The 19,518-nt window shown below is 32.6% G+C and overlaps 2 protein-coding genes across 5 annotated transcripts; both read left to right on the top strand.

Annotated features, from left to right (window-relative positions):
- The first annotated feature begins 1,339 nt into the window (after positions 1 to 1,339).
- Positions 1,340 to 8,958, top strand: LOC124838353 (cysteine synthase-like). Of its 4 annotated transcripts, none has more exons than XM_047313950.2 (11): positions 1,340 to 1,439; positions 1,673 to 1,728; positions 1,861 to 1,970; positions 2,056 to 2,113; positions 3,311 to 3,574; positions 3,672 to 3,809; positions 3,936 to 3,987; positions 5,242 to 5,321; positions 6,178 to 6,237; positions 6,385 to 6,465; positions 8,734 to 8,958. In XM_047313950.2, exons 2-11 carry the CDS (start codon positions 1,690 to 1,692, stop codon positions 8,821 to 8,823), a joined length of 972 nt encoding a protein of 323 aa, XP_047169906.1. In that variant the 5' UTR covers positions 1,340 to 1,439; positions 1,673 to 1,689; the 3' UTR covers positions 8,824 to 8,958. The 4 variants fall into 4 exon arrangements, with proteins under 4 accessions (XP_047169906.1, XP_047169913.2, XP_087953989.1 ...); XM_047313957.2 differs by having other exon boundaries at positions 1,347 to 1,443; positions 6,178 to 6,229; XM_088097863.1 differs by having other exon boundaries at positions 1,347 to 1,443.
- Positions 8,959 to 17,071: 8,113 nt separating this feature from the next.
- Positions 17,072 to 18,953, top strand: LOC124838345 (benzyl alcohol O-benzoyltransferase-like). The gene is made up of 2 exons (XM_047313937.2): positions 17,072 to 17,605; positions 17,877 to 18,953. Exons 1-2 carry the CDS (start codon positions 17,072 to 17,074, stop codon positions 18,771 to 18,773), a joined length of 1,431 nt encoding a protein of 476 aa, XP_047169893.2. The 3' UTR covers positions 18,774 to 18,953.
- Positions 18,954 to 19,518: the final 565 nt, after the last annotated feature.

Here is a 19,518-nt window from a genome sequence, read left to right as displayed (position 1 = left end):
TATGACAAAGCTCCAGTTCAACAATTTTATCAGTTTCAATGATTTCTTATAAAATAAATTCTAAAGACGTTTTTTTTTTCAAAATTAAATTTTCTCAAAAAAAATAAAAACTGAAAAAGAAAATCCCGTGTCTATATTTTTTTTCCCATATCCACAAAAAAAAAAACTTTGTTAAAAAATAGACATCCACTATTCTTGTTAAAGAAAAGGACATTTAAATAGAAATGGAAAAGACCCTTTCAGTTTTTATATTATCTATGTCCATTCAGAATTGGACATGTCATCCGAGAGTCCCCAAATTTATTTATTAAAAGAATCTGCCTCTTCACGTTGGTCGGCTAATTGAAACAAAAAATTTTGGCTAACAATTTTTTTTGTCAAAAACTCACTCTCATTATATATACATACATATATATATATATATATATATATATATATATATATATATATATATATATATAATCATATGATATTTCTTTTTTATATTTTTGAGAATTATGCAAATACTATTTTCGTCCACTTATTTTTCCTGAAGTTTTTGGGATATGCATCACTTACATGTGTTAATGGTAATTAAGTGTGATTTTATATAATTTTGAGTATTTTAATGACTTCTTTTGATAGAAAAGTTTTATGTAAGTGTGTGTGAGAGTACATTATATAAAATTTTAGGTCAAAAAAACATGAAAAGCCAAAAGCCAATATGCATATCGATATAATTTCTTATCCAAAAGCCAATAGGCATATCAATATATCAGTTCTTACTTAAAAATAAGAATATGAAGAGTGTATTTCTAAGCTGGTTATGATCAGAGAAGCAAGAGAATAAAAATACAGAAAATATAAATTAAAAAGTTTGACGTGGTTGTCTTGTTGGCTCCCACATAGCAGAAAATATAAGAATATGAACAAGTTGTTCATAAAGACAAAGAAAAGATTACCTTTCAAGTATGTTGGATTCTTCTTGTGCAAATGAAATTTGTTTTACCAAACCCCAAGAACAATACAAAAACTACTTTTTGTTACATAAAACACAACTCTTTATGGTGTCAATCTCCTTCTGTAACTTGTTCAACTGTTGTTGCAGCAGTTAAACTGAAAACCTATTTTCTTGGATAACAGGACATCTTGGTTTTCGGACGCTTTATCAAAGAATCATTTTAAGGACGGAAGATTGAATTATTCCGTATGGGCCAAAGCAAGAATTGCTAAATCAATTTTACAAAGCACGTCCTATGCCACTCTTTCCAGGCCTTTTTGTAGCCACTAAAACAATCCTTATCTGAAACGACAATCGTATGTACCCGTGTCCATGAGAATCAGTGTCCGTCATATTAATAAAACCAAGATAATCTATTTTGATGAACAACTTGTCCCACTCTGCTCAAACCCCAAAGGGATCATTGGTTTTGTATTTTCTTGCATTGTGTAGTTCCTTCGTACGTACGTTTACAATGAATTCTTTATTATTTTCTTGAAAATGATTGGCTATTTATACCAAGCAATGTTCTCTGAGAAGAGATTATAAATTGTAAACCGAGCCAAACAGGCACTGATAATCATTCTCATTCAATATTCCACATACCCCTTTGCCGAACAATCATAAGCTCCTACGTAAATATCTCTTTGCCTTTTCGTCTCTTCTCTTAACTAAGCTCTTTGATTGGTTCAGCTTGCAGACCTTCAAACATGGAGCCAAAGTGTGCAATCAAGAAAGATGCTACTGAAGTATATACTGTCACAATAACCTTTTCTTCTTTTTTTTACCATCTTTTCTATTCCGTCACGCTTTGATTTGTACAATTTTTTTATTATCAAGTGTTGTTAAAAGAATGAACATTTTCAATGTTTGTTGTCCAGCTAATAGGTAATACCCCAATGGTATATCTGAATAACATAGTGGAGGGGTGCGTGGCCCGCATTGCTGCTAAGTTAGAATCCATGCAACCCTGCTTCAGTATCAAAGATAGGCATGAACATGACACTGTTCTACAAACTACAATTGGAATTTCAGTTTCAGAAATTTTAATTATGATATTCTTTTATTACACTCAGGACAGCATTTAGCATGATCAAAGATGCTGAGGAAAAAGGTCTCATTACCCCGGGAAAGGTTAGTCTATCAATTTCGATCCTTTCCTCCAACAAGTGAAAACCTATCTAGATTTTTTTTTCTTAGTGGCGGTTGCTGTTTAAAATTTATGGAGAAACTTTCGTACACCAAATTTTTAAAACCAATCAAGTGCTTTTGACAGGATATTTCCTGAGACATTTTTTGTCTTTAGGTAAAAATATATTAAAAATTACAAAACTGAGTTAACTAATAAACCGATTTATTCAATTATAATTTCTAAGTATGGTAGTATTTTTTTTTTGTTCTATATGTTAAATTGATAAAAAAACAATATCAATTTGATGAACATTTTTTCAAATTAATTTTTCTATTCTTAGTGCTAAAGTTTAACTGAATCAAATCGAAACACAATAAAATCTAATAGCATTCTTGACCCCACCAAACTCTAATGAAGTGGTAGATTTGAGCGTTTATAATGATAAAATATAGATCGAGCCATAGACGTTTGGTTATGTTACATTATAATTTTATGAAATTAACAATGTGTAAATAATTAAATACAAATGGTCTTATTTTTCTATTTTTATAAAAAGTTTGTAACGCATTTACTACTTCAAACAATTGGTTATACAATTTATATATAGAGAGAGAATGAGAGAGAGAGAGAACCATTTATATGATTTTGGTTTTGCATGAGTCTAAATTCTTCTACATGAATAATTGACAGTTGTTTTATTCCTTATGAGATTAAATAAAAATTATTTTGTTCAGGACTGATTAAAACTCAGAACAGTTATTAAATACAATATAATGCTAAAATATTTTTTTTTATTAGTTGTGAAGTAAAATATAATTTTAAGAACAAAAAATTTCAAATATTTTAAGAAGTTACCAGAACTAACTGTTACTAAAATAAAAACGAATCCTGGTCCTATATTATTATAATGCTGTCAATCTTTGCATCACAGATAACTTTTTTTGTGTAAATAAAAAATTAATTTTATATTATTTAATCATGAATTGAAAACCATAGATATAAAGTGCTATAAAGTCACTGAAAGAGAGAAATGAAACTCAAATGTACCATCAATCAGAGGTGTGAGAGCCTCGTCTAGGGTTTGGGAAATAATGTTATTCAAATTCCATGCCATCACACGCTGTTCAAGTGCTTATTTTGATGTTTGATTGCTGAGTTTGTGTTTTTTGCTTTCCTTATTACAATGGTTGAAAATGAAGAGTGTTGTTGTGGAGGCTACGAGTGGGAACACCGGCATTGGAATGGCATTCGTAGCAATTTTGAAGGGCTACAAGGTAATAGTTGCAATGCCAGCTTCGGTGAGTCTGGAGAGAAAAATTGTGCTTCTAGCCTTCGGAGCTGAGGTGCATCTCACAGACCCTGCCAAAGGAACCGATGAAGTTCTTAGGAAGGCAGAGGAGATAGTGAATAACACCCCCGGCAGTTACATGCTGCGCCAGATCGATAATCCTGCCAATCCAAAAGTACAATCTATTCCATATTTGATTTGAGGCTGTTATTAGTATTGCTGCTGTTATTATTATTTGATCTGTGTATTGATGGTGATATTCTGAATTATAGGTTCATTATGAGAGTACTGGGCCTGAGATATGGAGAGACTCCGGTGGGAAAGTTGATGCTTTGGTTGCAGGGGTAGGAACAGGGGGCACAATAACGGGTGCTGGCAGATTTCTCAAGGAGAGGAACCCCAATGTCAAGGTGGATTTCTTTACCATTTTACCTTACCCTCCATGATTTCAGTAAAATAGGTATTGAGGAACCAAACCTTGCTTCTATGCTAACTTCACCTTTGCATTGCTGTTCTGGTTTTGGTTTTGGTCTCAGTTGTACGGTGTAGAACCAGTTGAAAGTGCAGTTCTTAGTGGAGGACCTCCAGGTAATTTTACCACTATACTTATGCCCTCATCCTTTTTTAATCTTTTCATTCAGTTGGTGTTTATTCTACAAACAAAGCTAGTTATGACATTTAATTAAAAGACATGTGGATTTTATTATAGTTTTAGTCATTGTTTTCATTGGTGGTTATAAAAAAACGAAAACCTTTCAAATATAATTATAATAATCCATCAAAACATTCTGTAATATCATACACATTTATGTTGCCATTCAACTCATTCCAATTTACGCAAGCTTGAATTGGGTTGAATAGATTGGCAATCTGCCCAGTTAGAAATTAGGCTTTATTAGGCTGAATCATCAAAATTTGATAAAAAAAAAAGTCAATAAAACAAATTGGGTTAACCCACCAAATAAATAAGAAAATAAAAAATAAAAAGCTATACTATACATTAAAATGAAACAAACTCAAATAAATCATAATGATATTGTGATAAATTTTGCAGTACCTCTATTTTAAAACTAAAAAATAGAAAAATAAAATTTCCATCTAATGAGTCAACTACAATTTGTAAGATTTGTCTTGCCGCTCAATCTAACACATTTAGATGAGTCAACTTGTTTAACATGTTGAGTTGAACCTGTATTAACATTCATTCCGAAAATATTAAAACTAAAAGCTAGTCCCCTAACATCAATAAATCTAGCATTATAAGTCTTTGTGGGTTATAATATATATAGGATTTTTTTTAATTCAAAGAGAAGAAAGTCAATCCAATGGATTGACGTAAATTGCCTTCATTGCTCAAACGGCATGTTGGATTTGGTTGAACCCAATATAAACTGAATTAAAAAATTTAATGCCACCCTATTAAGAAATATTTAATATTTTTTTTATCCTCATAAATGCTTAAATTATATTCTCGTTTCTCTTATTTTAAATACTGTTGTCCTCTCCACTCCTCTTCTCTCTGTTATGCCAGATACTCGGTATGCTGGAGGAAGAAAGTTGTCTGTATGTGCTCCGAACAGTGTTATTGTACTATATATATAAATATTCAAGTAGTATGGTAATTTAACACCCGTATTTGTGCAGTGAAGGCGTTGAACCCATAATCTAGCTTAAGGTGAACTGGATTGGAAATTATGCGCGAAATGTTTGTTATTAGTTGAATTGTAAACATTTTCATTCGGATGCATACATATACTCTGAAAATTTGTTCTTTAAGCTTTAGCAAGACCTCAAACTACAATATGAGACCGTTTACTGACTTTTCTATAAATTTTTACACAGGTGATCACCTAATCCAAGGGATTGGTAATGGTATCATTCCGAATGTACTGGATGTTAATCTCCTAGATGAAGTCATCCAGGTAGATCACAACTCCCTTCATTTTGCTGGGTCTCTCTCTGTCTATCTCTTAGCCTAAGTATAGCCTCTATTTGTTATTTCTGTTTTGCAGAAAATGTTCTCAAGCAATCTTAATATCTAGATTTTATGCAAATATATCTCAGTTACCAATAAATGGTTCATCTCTATGTCGAAAGTTGAAAGAATATTTGCAGTGTGTGGATACCTTTTTCAACTATTTCAAATTTGTTTTTTTAGGTTTTAAACTGACTGGTATTGTTTTTAGAGTATAGTTTCCTGTGTCTGTGGATATATAATCATGCATGCGAAGAAAACAAAAATAGTGTGTACGAGGAAAAATCAGAAATGGTTTTTATTTTGTTACTTTTGTCTCATAACCTTAAGCCAAAAAGTGCAAGATCCAAGTTAAAGCAATATGAACTTATGGAGCCATTCTTAATCATTTTTCTTTTAATTTTGATACTTAATGCTCTTCAATACGCTAGTTTTATACCGATTGTAACGAGCTTACTAGACCTCATGCATACTATCCCAATCTCACCCCACTAATCTTGTCCCGGTCATTTCAAAGTGAGACATACTGATTCTGGAACTATGATTCATAAAACATGTTTATATTTTATAACAACATATGAGTTGATGATATGCGTGAAAAAATTTGAGAAGTATCACTGAATTGCTAGCAAAAGAAAAAATCCTCTCAGTCTTGTACATTTACAAGCGAAAGAATCACAAGCTTTCCTGTTCTAGCTAAGACACAATGTTATGCAGTAGAATAAGCAAGTTACGTTATGTTTGCTTAGCTAGCTGCTATTACAACGCATTCTGTCAAGACTAACAAGGTCTGTAAACTGCAGATATCAAGTGTAGAAGCAATAGAAACTGCTAAGCTGCTTGCTTTAAAAGAAGGTTTGTTGGTATGACAATGATAAATTGTGGCTCTTATTGATTTCACAGTACTTTCTATATGGATATTCGTGTAAAATGCGAACTCTATACTTCTCTAATTCCAATTATTCAAATTACTAGTTCTCATGCTTATTACATTATTACTTCTTTTGCAGATGGGAATTTCATCAGGTGCCGCAGCAGCCGCTGCCATAAAATTGGGGAAGAGACCTGAAAATGCCGGAAAACTCATCGTTGTGAGTTTCTTGTCTTTGAAAACTTTCATTTATTTAACAGGAATTATGAGATTATTATATTCTAAAACTTCACCCAAAAAAGGATCGGTAATAAAGATGTCTGTGAAGAAACAGAATAGAAGAGAGGTGATGAGGAGTGAGAGGGCACTTGACCCTGAGAAAGTATGTAAAAATTTTTGGCTTTTAGGAGTTATGGGAATGTGCCAACTCTGAAGAACATTTGCACTTCTGATAATTTGGGATGAATCATGAATAATTCATTGCATTAACACTGAACTTGTACGAGATATATATAAGAAGCATATTTTTTATAACTCGGAAGAAAGAATGTTCTAATCGATAATGATAAATTAGGGTATTGTTGGTCGTTAGGGGAAGGCTCCTCCCGTTGGGCAGATTTAGATCTTCTAGGCAGAGAATTTGTTGCATTTTCCAGCATGTCCAATTGCCCTCCTCCAATTCCTCTCTGGAAACCCAACAATTGTTGTGAAAATTAAGATTACATGTGGAATCTTAAGTAAGTTTCTGTATGGAGATTTTGGAGGATAATTTTGGAACACAAAACACGTTTTTTCAAGATTATTGATGGGATTATCTAAATACTTTTTTTACCTGCTGCAGTTATAAAAGTTTCATCTGCAATGTCAAATTTCTTACTGATAGGGTATAGGGTATTGGTGGAGAAGTCTTTCGTTAAGGTTGTCATATTGTCAGTAACTCTAAAGTCTAGTATCTAATAATGTTATACATTTATTCCAGAAGAAAATGAAAGCACAGTTGAGTATGCCAAAGAACACATACACGAAGGTTTTTCTAGTTTACTTAGGAAAACTCTAATATGTTTTTCTACTAGTCTACTTCCTCTTAGTTGAGAAGGACAAATTTGTTTTCTTCACCTGTTTCTGAAACATAGGTCTGTTTTCCCAATCATGGGAGGCCACTTTTGTGTCCCCATTGTTGATCTCAACATGTAGGCTTTAGAAAAAGTCTGTACCACTTCTCCCAAGTATAGCAAGGCTTATTGTGGTAGGTAAAAGTATAACATGGACTATCACCCTTCTTGTCCACATTTGTCAATCTTCCTTTCTTCTATTTCATGACTATGGCCAAAGTCAAATTTCATAGCTAAGGTTTTCAGTTGAGTGTTGGAAAATCTAACATTTGACTCCTACTTTCTTCACTTGGTACAACAGTCACTGCTTCGTGGAAGGTTTTCCGCTCTTGTTTCCTTAAGGTTTTTATCCTAACTTGATCAAATTAAGAATTGAAGCCAACGAGGAAACCGTGTTCATGGACTCTGTGTTGCCCAAAAAAACTTCTTAATAACAGCTGCATCGTTAGAACTTTTGGTCTTTAATGGTCCAATTCCATCCATAAGGACTTAAGCTGGTCATACTAAGGTAATCCCTTGTCTGCTGTCAAAGTCTTTACGTTTTCTTCGTATGGAAGTGTCACTGCTTTCTAGCATCTCAGGATTACGCGGCCGTGTCATGATCATTGATTCTTCCACGTTCCACGTGGTAAACTTGGGACCCTTTTATTAGGTTTTTCTTCTGTTTGGTGATTCAACTTTTCCTTTCCTTTCAGTACTGTGGCCTACTTCGGATAATTGTTTTCATTCAACTTATATGTTGAATGAATGTTATGCAGTTCGCCAGGTTGTTGGATTCAGTCACCCTGTTTCTGGGTGGGTTGGATTCACAAATCCTCCTTCCCTTAGGGAGGGACAGAAATGCAAGATAAACACAAGAAAACGTAGCTGTGCAGACAAGGGACTGTGACTTAAAAGATAAACACCGGAAGAAGAAAAAAAAAAAGACTCTTCAAACAGCTAAAGAAAACCTCCAAAATGGGGAAGCTCTGACACCATGTGGAACATAAAGGTTCAATGAATTGATTTCATTGCATTAACGTTGAATATTACCTTAATTCATGAGATTTTCCTAATTCCTAATCATGCAAGTCTGAATAGATTACAAAATATTACAGAAATATCCTATCACACGATTTTCCTAATTCCTAATCATGCAAACCTGTATAGATTACAAAATAGTACAGAAATTTCTCAAAATACCATACGATTTCCCACGTGCACCAACGTGGTTTATGGCCTGTAGTTTGGACGATAGTCGGCTCATTTATTAAAACGATAGATCAAGATAAGGATGTTTGATATTGTGCGAATTTGTGATTATTCTTCCTTGAGGTAAAAGAGATTTTTACTTGTTATAAATCATGTCATCTGACATTTGCTGCGATGCTGTGCAGGTGGTATTTCCCAGTTATGGAGAGCGTTATTTGTCATCACCATTGTTCGAATCCATTAGGCATGAAGCTGAACAAATGACATTTCATTAAGATAATCTCCTAAGTAATTCTGCTCTCTGAATTTTATGGTATCAGAGTATTTTTGTTTTTTGTGTAATGATCCTCTGTTCATGAGGATCCACCACTTGTTTGACTTCAATAATGCAAAAGAATTTTGCAAGAGAAGCCAACGATGATCCCTTATTCAAAACGATTAGAAATCTCCATGTGTTTAACTTCAAACGCATCTCAAAGGAATAGAAAATTAACAAATGTTGAACGCGTTGGGACATCTTTTAAAAATTTAAAACACTCTTTCTGAAAAATTAAGTCATATTTATAATATAAAAAGAAAATATTTATAATAGATAGGGTAAAGATCACCTAATCTTTTAAAAATTGAAATGGACACATTAATTGTTAATGTTATCCTAATGATATACATTATTTTCATGGGTGGTTTATACATTTTAACATGATATTTCTACTAATTCACTTTTTATTATAATGATAAATGAATATTTTCTTATTTTTGTTAGTTATTTTTCTTTTTATACTTTTACGTACATAGTATCATTATAATTAATTTTTTGAATCACATGTATCTTCTTTTTCATATTATCACTACAATTATTTTTTAGTCACATGTATCTTCTTTTTCAAGGTGATCAATCTTCTTAGAAGTCGAGTATGAATATGTAGTGTTTTATCAAACTTTTAAAATTTTGAATAATGAAAATTTATGGAAATTAAATTAGATGAATTGTTAATTTTCTTTTATAACACGTGTCATTTAATGGTAATAAATAGTCAAATACGAAATTAGATATAATAAAAAATAAAAAATTTATTAAGATAACATTTTTTACTTTTTCTTTTCATCTTGATTTATCTATCATTTAAGTTGATATTTCATTTTCTTTGTTTGCTCTTTCTTGTTTCTGAAAAAAAAAAAAGAGTACAAAAAAGCATTACTTTTATTATTATTTCTCACATATGGTCACTATTTTTCCACTTAATACTAAAATATGAATTTTTTATTTTTATTTTATCTTATAAGACTTTCTATAGTATTTTTTTATGAATATAAAACAAATTTAGATTTTGGTAGTTTGTTTTTCAATCTTGATTTTTTTTCTTAGTTAAGTATATTTGCAAAGAATAAAATAACATATTTATTTCTTAAAATGTATAAAAGGAAAGTTATTTATAAAAATGAAAACAACACAAAGTAAATTAATGTTAATGATTTAATTATTTATTTTGTTGTATTAAAGATAATTATTGAATATATAATTTTTTAGTATATTATTTTGGTTTTTCCAAAATTATTAGTGAAAATCTTGTTTTTTTATTTTTATTGTTTAATGTGTTATCAAATCATTTATTAATATCTAATTTTATTATTAATAGTATATATCTCCTATAAGAATCTCAATTAAATTTAATATTAATTTTTTAACACTCTTTTCAAATATGTCGAATATGTTAATAATAAGATGATTATCTTTACATTATGTTTATAATATTCATTTTTTACAATTATTTATCTTCTTTGTAAAAACTTATAATCATCACTTATATTTTTAATATATATATATATATATATATATATATATATATATATATATATTATTTATAGTTTGTTAATTATCCATACTATTTGATTTACTTAAACTGTAACATCTCAGATTATATAGAATCATATAACACAGTAAGTCTACATTTATATAAAAGAGAACAGTTAAAGTAGACTGTAAATAAAGTTTTAATGTTACAGTCATCCCAAATTGAGTCCTAATTTAAAACTTAAACATAATAGAGTATTTCAAAAGATAAGGAATAACTGATATAATCCTAAGGAGACTAAGCAGCAGCATAATCTTCCTCCAAAGCCTGCTCCAGAGGCACCTCATCCATCTCTGCTCACATAGCATACCCAAGCAAACACAAACACACAAGCAAGGGTGAACTAGATATAAAAATCATGTTATAGCAGTCATAGGCAATATGCAAGTAAATACAGATACAAACATGACTTGTGGCACTTAAACTTGACTCATTCGGACTTAGAATTATTGCCGAGCTATGGCGGGTCATGCACTCGTGGTGGCTTCTACTGCTTTGCAAAGCCATTGTCAATGGGTTTCACCCTACCACACTCACGAGGTTAGTCCGTTATCACTCACCTTGGGCCATACTGGAAGCACCCAAGACTAGGACCTCCTGCTACTCCTCACCACATGGATCAATCCTCTCTACTTGAGAATGAAAGACCATTGGAGCGTCAGGAAAATCCCCAAGACTGAGCTACCATGCAAATCATTCTAAACACACTGAAAGGGCACCACTATGTATCCTCCCTTGAGGATCATGGAATTACGTCCAATACTAGTACCTTCAACTTTAACACCAACATGATAATGCACACATAAGCCCTTAAAGCAACTGGAACAATTAATCAAAATAGCATACTGGAATAAATAGAAATGGCGGCCAAACAGAAAACATCAACACATTATGAGCAAGACCGAACACCCTATAAATGGTGGAGACCAAACAGTATCTCACTTCCCAATGGACAAGACCGAACGGTCCATAAAAGATAAGCCTGAAGAAGTGGCCGAACACTATTTAAGACTGACCACTAAGAGAAACCGAACGCTAGGAGCTTTGGCCGAACGCTATGAGCTTTGGCCGAGCACTTAGAGCGTTGGCCGAACACTTAGAGCTTTGGCCGAGCACTTAGAGCTTTGACCGAACACTTAGAGCTTTGGTCGAGCACTTAGAGCCTTGGCCGAACACTCAGAGCCTTGGCCAAACACTCAGAGCCTTGGCCGAACACTCAGAGCCTTGGCCGAACACTCAGAGCCTTGAGACCAAGTGCCAATACAAAACCGAACACTCATTAAAAGACCGAACGGTCATGAACTGGTAAGACTCAAAAGAGACCAACCTAGTTATGATTGAGAGCAGCACAAGACCGAGCGGTCAATTGCAGCGTTCTGCAGAACTTTGCAGAACTCTGCATAATTATGAGCATAATCCAACATGACCATTTCTAACCATTTTTACTAACTTCTAACACCCTTAATTCTTGTTTTATACTTAATTAAACTTATCTAAATGATTCTAAACATTCCTACTATCATTCTAAAGTGATTAAAACTCAAATTCAACTCTAAAACATCAATTTTCCCAACCTAGGGACCCAAAACCCAATCCCACGGCTTTGCACCTAGTTTGATCAATTTAGTGACTCAAACAAATCACATTACAGTGGCTAAGACTGCCCCAACAGCCCAGCTGCGCTTTAGACCCCAAATGTCCAAAATCACTACCTCACTTACTCTCAAAGTGACCTAAAAATCACAAAACTCCAAATTTCTATCCAACCAAAAATATACCAGATTTCACACTTAAATCACTTTCAATTGGTCAATTATAGCAATTCAAACCCATCCAAAACAATTCCAAACAACTCAACACAGTTTCATGGATTTCACATATCAACACATACAATACAACATACTCAAAACGCAAAATACAACTCCAAACAGTACACCAATTCAGAATCCAATATACATACACTTCATGCAAGCAATTTAAAGAAGTATTCTAGCTCCCCTTACCTTAGAGTGACTTGACTGGATAGCTCGCAAGAACACACCAACAGTTCCTTCACCGCAAGAACTCAATAAAACCCTACAACCCACCAAAATGGTGATGGAAACAGCTCTTAGAACTAGAATGGAGTGGAAAAAATGGAAAAGGAGAAAGCTTAAGGCACGTGCAACCAACAAAATGCATGTCCCAGTTCAAGAACGGAGAAGAGGTTACATGGAGGGACTTACCAGCTTAGAACCCAAAATGAATCGGTTAGTTTCGAAGCCCACTACGTTGTGGACGTTTTGACGGCACCTGATCAAAGATTAAACGGTTCAGAAAAGAGATTTGGTAGAGAGAAGATAGAGTTATGGTAGAGAGAAGGTAGAAAAAATTTGAAACTGAATCTTAAAAGGAGACAGCATGCTTAAGCTAATGGACGAGGATGTTTTAAGTGGACTTTTTAAAGTCTGATCCTATTAAGTTAATAACTTTTTTCTCTTTTAAAATCTATTTTTCATACCTTCACGTAAACTCTTCATTTTGAAAGAAAAAAATGATGACAATAATATTGTTTTATTTTACTTTCTATTATTTAAATACTATTGTTATTATCATTTAAATTTTTATTAAAAAGTAACATTTAAAATAAAAGATTTACAACAGCCCCCAATTATTGATTATGGGTAGCTTTTACAAGACAAAATAAACTATAAAAGAATACAACATAATCTATTGTATTAAATTAATTATGTTACGTATCTACTTTTTTTTATCTTTTCACTTTTGGAGGAAAATTTCACTGTCTTTGCCATACGAACATTGGAATTTTTTTTTTGAAAAATGATATTTTGACACATTATTTTTTTACTTTCATTTAAGACTACCATTCCTTACTTTTTATTTTTTTCTTTCTTAAAAATATACCAATATTCACTTTTAAAACAATTTTACCCGTATCAAGTAAATGTCAACTTATGTGATACTATTCTTACTCAATCTTTTTACGAACAGACATTATTTTTCCATTATTTTGTCGGTGCCAAAGAAGGAAAGAATGACGTATACATCTACTACTCATTGAAAAGCGTGTTACTCGAGGGCTTGGAAAAAGGTTTAATTATACTAGTCTTTTATAAATTGTGTATAAATGCAAATGCATATGACAAACGAGTATGGTTTAGAACAAGTGTAAATTTTAATATTTTTCATATTTTATCGTCTATATATCTAGAGAGAAAGATTTGGTATTTATTTTACGGAAAAGTTGGGAAGAAAACGATAAGAATTTGTCAGCTAAGTCAAAGAGATAAGTCAAAGAGATAAGGGAGAGGATTAATTTAAAAAATGGCGTGTCTTTTTATGTAGTTATTATATTTTTATAAAATTAATTAGATTGTATAATTTTCAAATATTTTTTTATCTATTCTTTATTAAACAATTAATGATCAAAATAAGTCGTTGGAGAGAGAAGAAAGTTCACGCAAGAGTAGATAAACGCAAGAGTGTTGAAGTATTAATAATTTATTATTACGCATTTTAACGTATTTTGTTTATCTAGACTTCAATTTTCATATAACCAATTGCATGAATATCATAATTGTGTTAGGTTTTTGCAGTGTTTTATTCAGATTTACTTTTCCTGTTTTCTGTTTATATTATTTAGGGAGAATAAGTCAGTTAATTTTACATTTTTAAAAATCACATGCAGGTATGTAAATGTGATTTTTTCAGTTTTTTTAGTATGTTGTAATTAGAGCTGTCAATTTCCCAACGAGCCCCAAGGCCAGCCCTGGCCCACTATTTTGACCCATTCTATGGGCCTTTTCAAAGCATTTGGCCCCACTAGCCCATTAAATGGGTTGGCACTGAAGTAAGGCCGGGTTGAGCCCCTGACCCTCAAAACTATGGTCCTCCACAGCAACTTTTCATCTCCTCTTTCCCAGTCATCAATAAAACTGCAATTAAATATAATTTTCATTCTTCGTCTTTTCATACTTTTCATATTTCTTTTATTTTCTTCTTTTAAACTTAATATAAAAGAAATTACTGATATATTATTTGTTTTCATAAAGAAAAGGGGCATATTGTTGAAGTATAAATTATCTTATATACGGATAGACGATGAAACATTACCGATATATTTTTTTCAAAATATATGGAATATGTAAAAAATAATAATAGGGGTTGATTTAATTTTAATTTTGATACTTATATTTTTCAAAATTAAAAATTTAAAAATTTAACTAAAAATTTTAAGACTAAATACCAAAAAAAAACTACAATTTTTAATATTTATTTAATTATTCCTTTTCAAGAAGTCAAATTTATTGAAATAAATATTTATGTCATTCATACCTCAACAACTCTTCAAACCAAAATCAAACAACATACCAAAATGGTTCAAAATGAGACTATGAACTCATGCAACAAGAACTTGGTTTGCATGTACCAGATAACGAACGGCTAAAAACAAGAAGAACTTATCAATTCAGAACTCGAAACTGATCGGTTCAAACTGAAGCTCTGGACGTCGGAAGTGCTTCTACGGTTGCCTGAACGGAAATCGAAGAAAAGAAAAGGTGAGATTTCGTAGAGAGAAGGGAGAGCTTTCAGTGAGAAGGAGGAGAAATGAGATTTTCAGAGTTTGGGGAAGAAGGTGCATGCAGAGAGTGTGATGTAAATTTTTCCAAAACTTAGTTTTGCTTCCCACGTCAAACGAACGTCGGCTCATCTGCCGACACCTGCATTCCACTATCTGATTTCCGGATCCGCTCCACTTGACACTTGGCGTCCGTTCAGAGGGTTTTTGAGTGCATTTTTAATGATTCTCACATCAATTTATTAGATTTATTAAATATGGATGAAATCGGTTAGGAATGACTTAGGCTTATTTGTGTCATCTTATATAAATCAGTTGTTTGGTTTCCAGATTAAAAATAGTTTAAGTAGGTCTTCTAAATATTTTTAGTCTCATTTAAGTCATTTGTTTCTTAAATCGATACAATTATGTTTTTTTTACCACTTTACAAATGATGTTAAAGACGTGTATCGTATTGTGATTTTTTTTGTTTATTTTAAAAAAGTATATTGAAATGTTAGTTAGATAGCTGTCTCGTGTGATATTATCTATGTGATTTGACATTGATATGGTTAACCTATGATATGACAATTTAGCAATGTGACGTGTTAGTAATAATGTTAAATGTCATTATTTTATTTTCAATTCAATTTATATATTTATATTTTTAATTGTTCTCATACTTTTTTTGTGTAAATGTTTAATATTTATTAAAATTAGCATTTTTATTAAATATTTGTAAAGAAAATTTACATGTATAATTATTAATTATACAATTTTAGATATTTAAGAATTTATTTTAATTAATAAAAAGATTATAAATATTAATATGTTTACAACATGAATAATATAATATTTATAACTACTATATTGTTATATTGAAAAGGAATCCAATAGGTTAAAGGTGGTTTAAAAATAATTTTAAAAATATTTATTAAAAATATCAATTTTAATAAAAGGATCATTATAAAATTATAAAATAAAATTGTCTTAATTTGAAGCAAAACAACTTTGCTCTTGTTTTAAAAAAATGGATCAAATTTAATCAAACAAATAAATATAATATAGAGAGACTTAATTGAAAAAGAAAACAATAACACTTGACACTAACGTTGACCATGATACATAATACTATATTGTTTCATTACCTTAATAATATTACGTGACACGACGCTAACCAGACGCGTGGACAAAAGTAAAAAACAAAATAAAAATGCAAAAATAACTACAAACTGGCACGGTGACATGTCTTTAACGTAGTTATTACATTACTAATGAAAATGACCAAATTGTATCATTTTTTATAAATTGAAACTTAATTAAAACTACAAAAATTAGGGAACCTACATAAGATACTTTTACAAAAATTGAAACTATATAACTAATGTAACATTTATTCAACCTTGATGTGGACTAACTCAACTTGACTTGGGTTTGTGTCAACTCAGATTCACTAAGCCTGAACCAACTCAGTTTGGGTTGAGGTCCTCTAGACTTGATCTTGGACTCGTGATGACTTGATTAAATCATGGGATAAGATGACTCGACTCAAACTTTTGTTTAGGTTGTCTAAACTTTTGATCTGACTTGACTTATAGCGATCTTCATATAGGTAAACTCAACTTGATTCTTTAGCTCATACGAACTTGGTTCGATCTTTGACCCAAATTGACTCAATTTAACTTTGACTCAAAGTTTACCAGACTTGACAATCTCGACTTAATTACTGACCCAATCTAATTTGTCTTGATTTTCAATTTAGATAAACTTAATCTCCCTAAATTAATTTTAACTTGATTTGTTGTATTAGACTCAGTTAGTTCCACCATCAATCTAAATTAGTTTTACTTGACATTGGAGAGACTAACTTTGTATAATCCTCAACTATCTTAACTCACACTTAAATGTACATTATTTTTGAATTTTCAAAATTCAAAAAATAATTCAATTTAAATTAAATCTAAATATAATTAGGTGAATTGAATTTAAAAAAATATATATATGAATTTGAATTTGGGATAAATTTATTTAAATAAATTTAAAGTAAACGGGATTTAAATTATTTTGAATTTCGATTTGACAATTTGGATATTATATAAACTCGCCAGGTCCATGCAACACTATACTCACTCATTACTCACATTACGCTTTTCTACACTCTTCTTCCACGCACCCATGGCTTTTTCTCACGACTTGGAGGTGGAATCCTCTTCTCCCCCTCTTGTGTTTGACGTGCGGAGGAGCGAACCAGAGCTGGTGGCTCCGGCCAAGCCCACTCCCCGCGAGAACAAGCTGCTATCAGACATAGACACCCAAGCGGGCCTCCGAATCCAAATTCCAATCATACAGTTCTACAGAAACAACCCATCAATGGCAGGGAAGGACCCGGTTAAAGCCATTAGACACGCTCTCGCTGAAACCCTAGTTTTCTACTACCCGTTGGCTGGAAGGATTAAGGACGGTCCTGACGGAAGCCTGGTGGTGGATTGCAACGAGGAGGGTGTGATGTTCATCGAGGCCGATGCTGATATTACACTCCAACAATTCGGTCACACTATTAAACCCCCTTTCCCGAACTTCGAAGAACTCCTTTACCAACCTCCCGGTTCGGAAGCGGTCACTAATACACCCATTTTTATTATACAGGTCTAACTTACCATATTCTTCAACCAAGCTTTCAATTTTATATGGAACTCTATCATCGAACATTTATTATTTTACGGACTATTACGTACTCGTGGCCCTAATCAAAATCTGGTTTTAGTTAAACAAACTTAATTATATATGCATGATTGATCAAAATCACCAAAGTTGAATTATATAAAGAGAGTTTAATGTGACAAGCATAGTTAATTACAAATTAGTGTATACATGTTTTTAAGTTGTTTTTTTTTTTTAATTTTTCAATAATACACAGGTGACGCGTTTGAAGTGCGGTGGTTTCATCTTGGCGCTCCGTTTCAACCACACCATAGTCGACGGAGTTGGCGTCTTTCAGTTCGCAACTACCATGGCAGGGATAGCTCGGGGAGTCTTGCAAGAACCTCCATTCGAACCTTTGTGGCATAGGGACCTTCTCAGAGCCAGGGACCCGCCACGTGTCACATTCAACCATCGGGAGTACGAGCAACTCACAGACTCCGGCGACGCCGTTCAACAGAACTTCGAGCAACGGTCATTCTTCTTCGGCCCGGCCGAAACTGCCGCCATCCGCGCCCTCCTCCCCCGTGACCTCGACCAGCACGCCACCACCTTCGAGGTGTTGACGTCTTACGTCTGGCGCTGCCGCACAAGAGCGCTTCAGTTCAATCCGAAGGAAGACGTCCGAATGATGTGCATCGTAGATGCGCGCGACAAGTTCAAGTCGGCCTTACTGACGAATTATTATGGTAGCTGCTTCGGGTTTCCGGCAGCTGTGGCCGCCGGCGGAGAGCTTTCCTCGGAGCCGTTGGAGTATGCGGTGAGGCTTATACAGAAGGCAAGGAGCGAGGTGAGCGAGGAGTATGTTCACTCGGTGGCGGATCTGATGGCGACTTCGGGAAGGCCTTTGTTTACTGTGGTGAGGTCGTGTCTGGTTTTGGATACGACGGATATTGGATTTAGAGATTTGGATTTGGGGTGGGGGAAGGCGGTGTATGGAGGAATGGCCGTTGCTGGTGCTGGGACGTTTCCAGCAGTGAACTTTCATGTCCCTAGTCAGAACGCGAAGGGAGAGGAAGGGATTCTGGTTTTGGTTTCCTTGCCTTCACAGGTTATGAAAATCTTTGCCAAAGAGTTGGATGACAATTTGGTTAAGACCAACACAACAATCTAGTTAATCACAAGTGTTTATTTGGTGTTACTGTTCATTGTTGTTTTATAATGTACCTAAGATTATGTCATTCAGCGTGAGAGGTTGATTTTTGACTTAAAGCTTGGATTGGAGCATCCATATGTAAGAAATAAATTTGTGTGTCTGCTTTAAAATATAATAAAGCTCTTAATTAAAAATCTACGTTTAAGTTGTAATTAATTTTAAATTCTATTAGATATGTATTTTAGTTTTATTATTTATTTATTATTATTATTATTATTATTAACCATTGATTTTCCTAATTACCGGCTATTTTGATTTAAAACTTATAAAGAAATTTCATTAAAGACAGATAGTAAATTTCTCAGTTATTATTTAATGTATGTAATATATGACAACAAAATATTTAGCAAAATATTACAATTTAATTGGTGTTTTTTTTATTCTATTTCCTAAACCGTACTATTTCTCGTTTATATCACTAATGTAAAAAGAGTTCATGACGTTACCATATTCACCTCCTGAGTAATAAATTTTGACTTTAAAAATACGCATTGTAAATATTTCATCCATAGAAACGGAATCTACTTATAAAAGACTTTAATTTGATTTTTAACATCGATCTAGAGTCAATAAACATTAAATGACGCGAGTCTGTAATCAACAGACATTAAATTTTTGTAAATTTTTATGTGTTTTATTTTCTTCTTATTTTTTATTTTAATTTTACTTAGACATAATATTTCTTAAAAACTACTTGATTTAT

The sequence above is a fragment of the Vigna umbellata genome, chromosome 8, assembly GCF_029865625.1.
Source record: "Vigna umbellata cultivar VRB3 chromosome 8, Vumbellata_1.0, whole genome shotgun sequence".
Lineage (NCBI taxonomy): Eukaryota > Viridiplantae > Streptophyta > Magnoliopsida > Fabales > Fabaceae > Vigna > Vigna umbellata.
Note: the sequence above shows the minus strand (reverse complement) of the source record. Positions and strands in the feature narration are given on the sequence as shown.